Here is a 978-nt window from a genome sequence, read left to right as displayed (position 1 = left end):
CGGACGCGGACGAGGCGCGGCCGCGCGCGTCGAAGCGCGAGGCGCGCTTGCGGCCAAGGCGCGGCGGGAGCCGCAGCCGGCCGCGCGGCGCGGCGGCGCGCGGAAGCGCGCGACGGTGCGACTGACCGAGGCGGGCACGATCACGGCGGGCAAGTTCGCGGGCGCGCTCGGCGCGACGCCCGACGCCGTGCGCGCGGCGCTCGTCGCGCTCGGCGAGGCGCCGCGCATGTCGAAGAACTCGGAGTTCCTGAAGAAGTTCGCGCTGGACCGCGACGTCGCGGAGCTCGTGGCGCTCGAGCTCGGCGCGACCGTCGAGATCGAGGAGTTTTCGCGCGTGGCCGAGGACGAATCCGACGGCGCGGCGGCGGAGGACGCGGCGGCGGACGCGGCCGTCGAGGCCCTGCGCGCCGCCGCGGACGCGGCGCGCGACGCGTCGCGCGCCGCGCGGCCCGCGCCCGACACGGCCGACTGGGCCGCGCTCCCGCTGCGGCCGCCGATCGTCGCCGTGCTCGGCCACGTGGACCACGGCAAGACGACGCTCCTCGACGCACTCCGCGGCGCGCGCACGGCCGAGGCCGAGGCCGGCGGCATCACGCAGCGGCTCAGCGCGTTCGTCGCGCGCGACGCCGTCGGCGGCGGCGGCGACGTCGCGGCGGCGACGTTCCTCGACACGCCGGGCCACGCGGCCTTCTCGAAGATGCGCGAGACGTCGACGCGCGCCGTCGACATCGCCGTCGTCGTCGTCGCCGCGGACGACGGCGTCATGCCCCAGACCGTCGAGGCCGTGGACCACGCGCGCGCGGCGCGCGCGCAGATCGTCGTCGCCGTGACCAAGGTCGACGCGGTCGGCGGCGACGCCGCGCGGGCCGAGGCCGTCGCGCGCGTCCGCGGCGAGCTTCGCGAGCGCTGCGGCGTCGCCACGGAGGCCGACGGCGGCGACGTGCCCCTCGTCGCGCTGAGCGCGCGGACGGGCGAGGG

At 79.2% G+C, this 978-nt stretch overlaps 1 protein-coding gene across 1 annotated transcript; it reads left to right on the top strand.

Moving 5' to 3' along the window:
• Positions 1 to 226: 226 nt before the first annotated feature.
• On the top strand, positions 227 to 973 carry AURANDRAFT_34959 (hypothetical protein; the record flags this gene model as incomplete). Its single annotated transcript, XM_009044321.1, has 1 exon — positions 227 to 973. A coding segment is annotated over one exon (747 nt), but the record flags the coding sequence as incomplete, so codon positions are not given.
• Between the last annotated feature and the right edge of the window lie 5 nt (positions 974 to 978).

The sequence above is a fragment of the Aureococcus anophagefferens genome (genome assembly GCF_000186865.1).
Source record: "Aureococcus anophagefferens unplaced genomic scaffold AURANscaffold_249, whole genome shotgun sequence".
Taxonomy (NCBI): domain Eukaryota; class Pelagophyceae; order Pelagomonadales; family Pelagomonadaceae; genus Aureococcus; species Aureococcus anophagefferens.
Note: the sequence above shows the minus strand (reverse complement) of the source record. Positions and strands in the feature narration are given on the sequence as shown.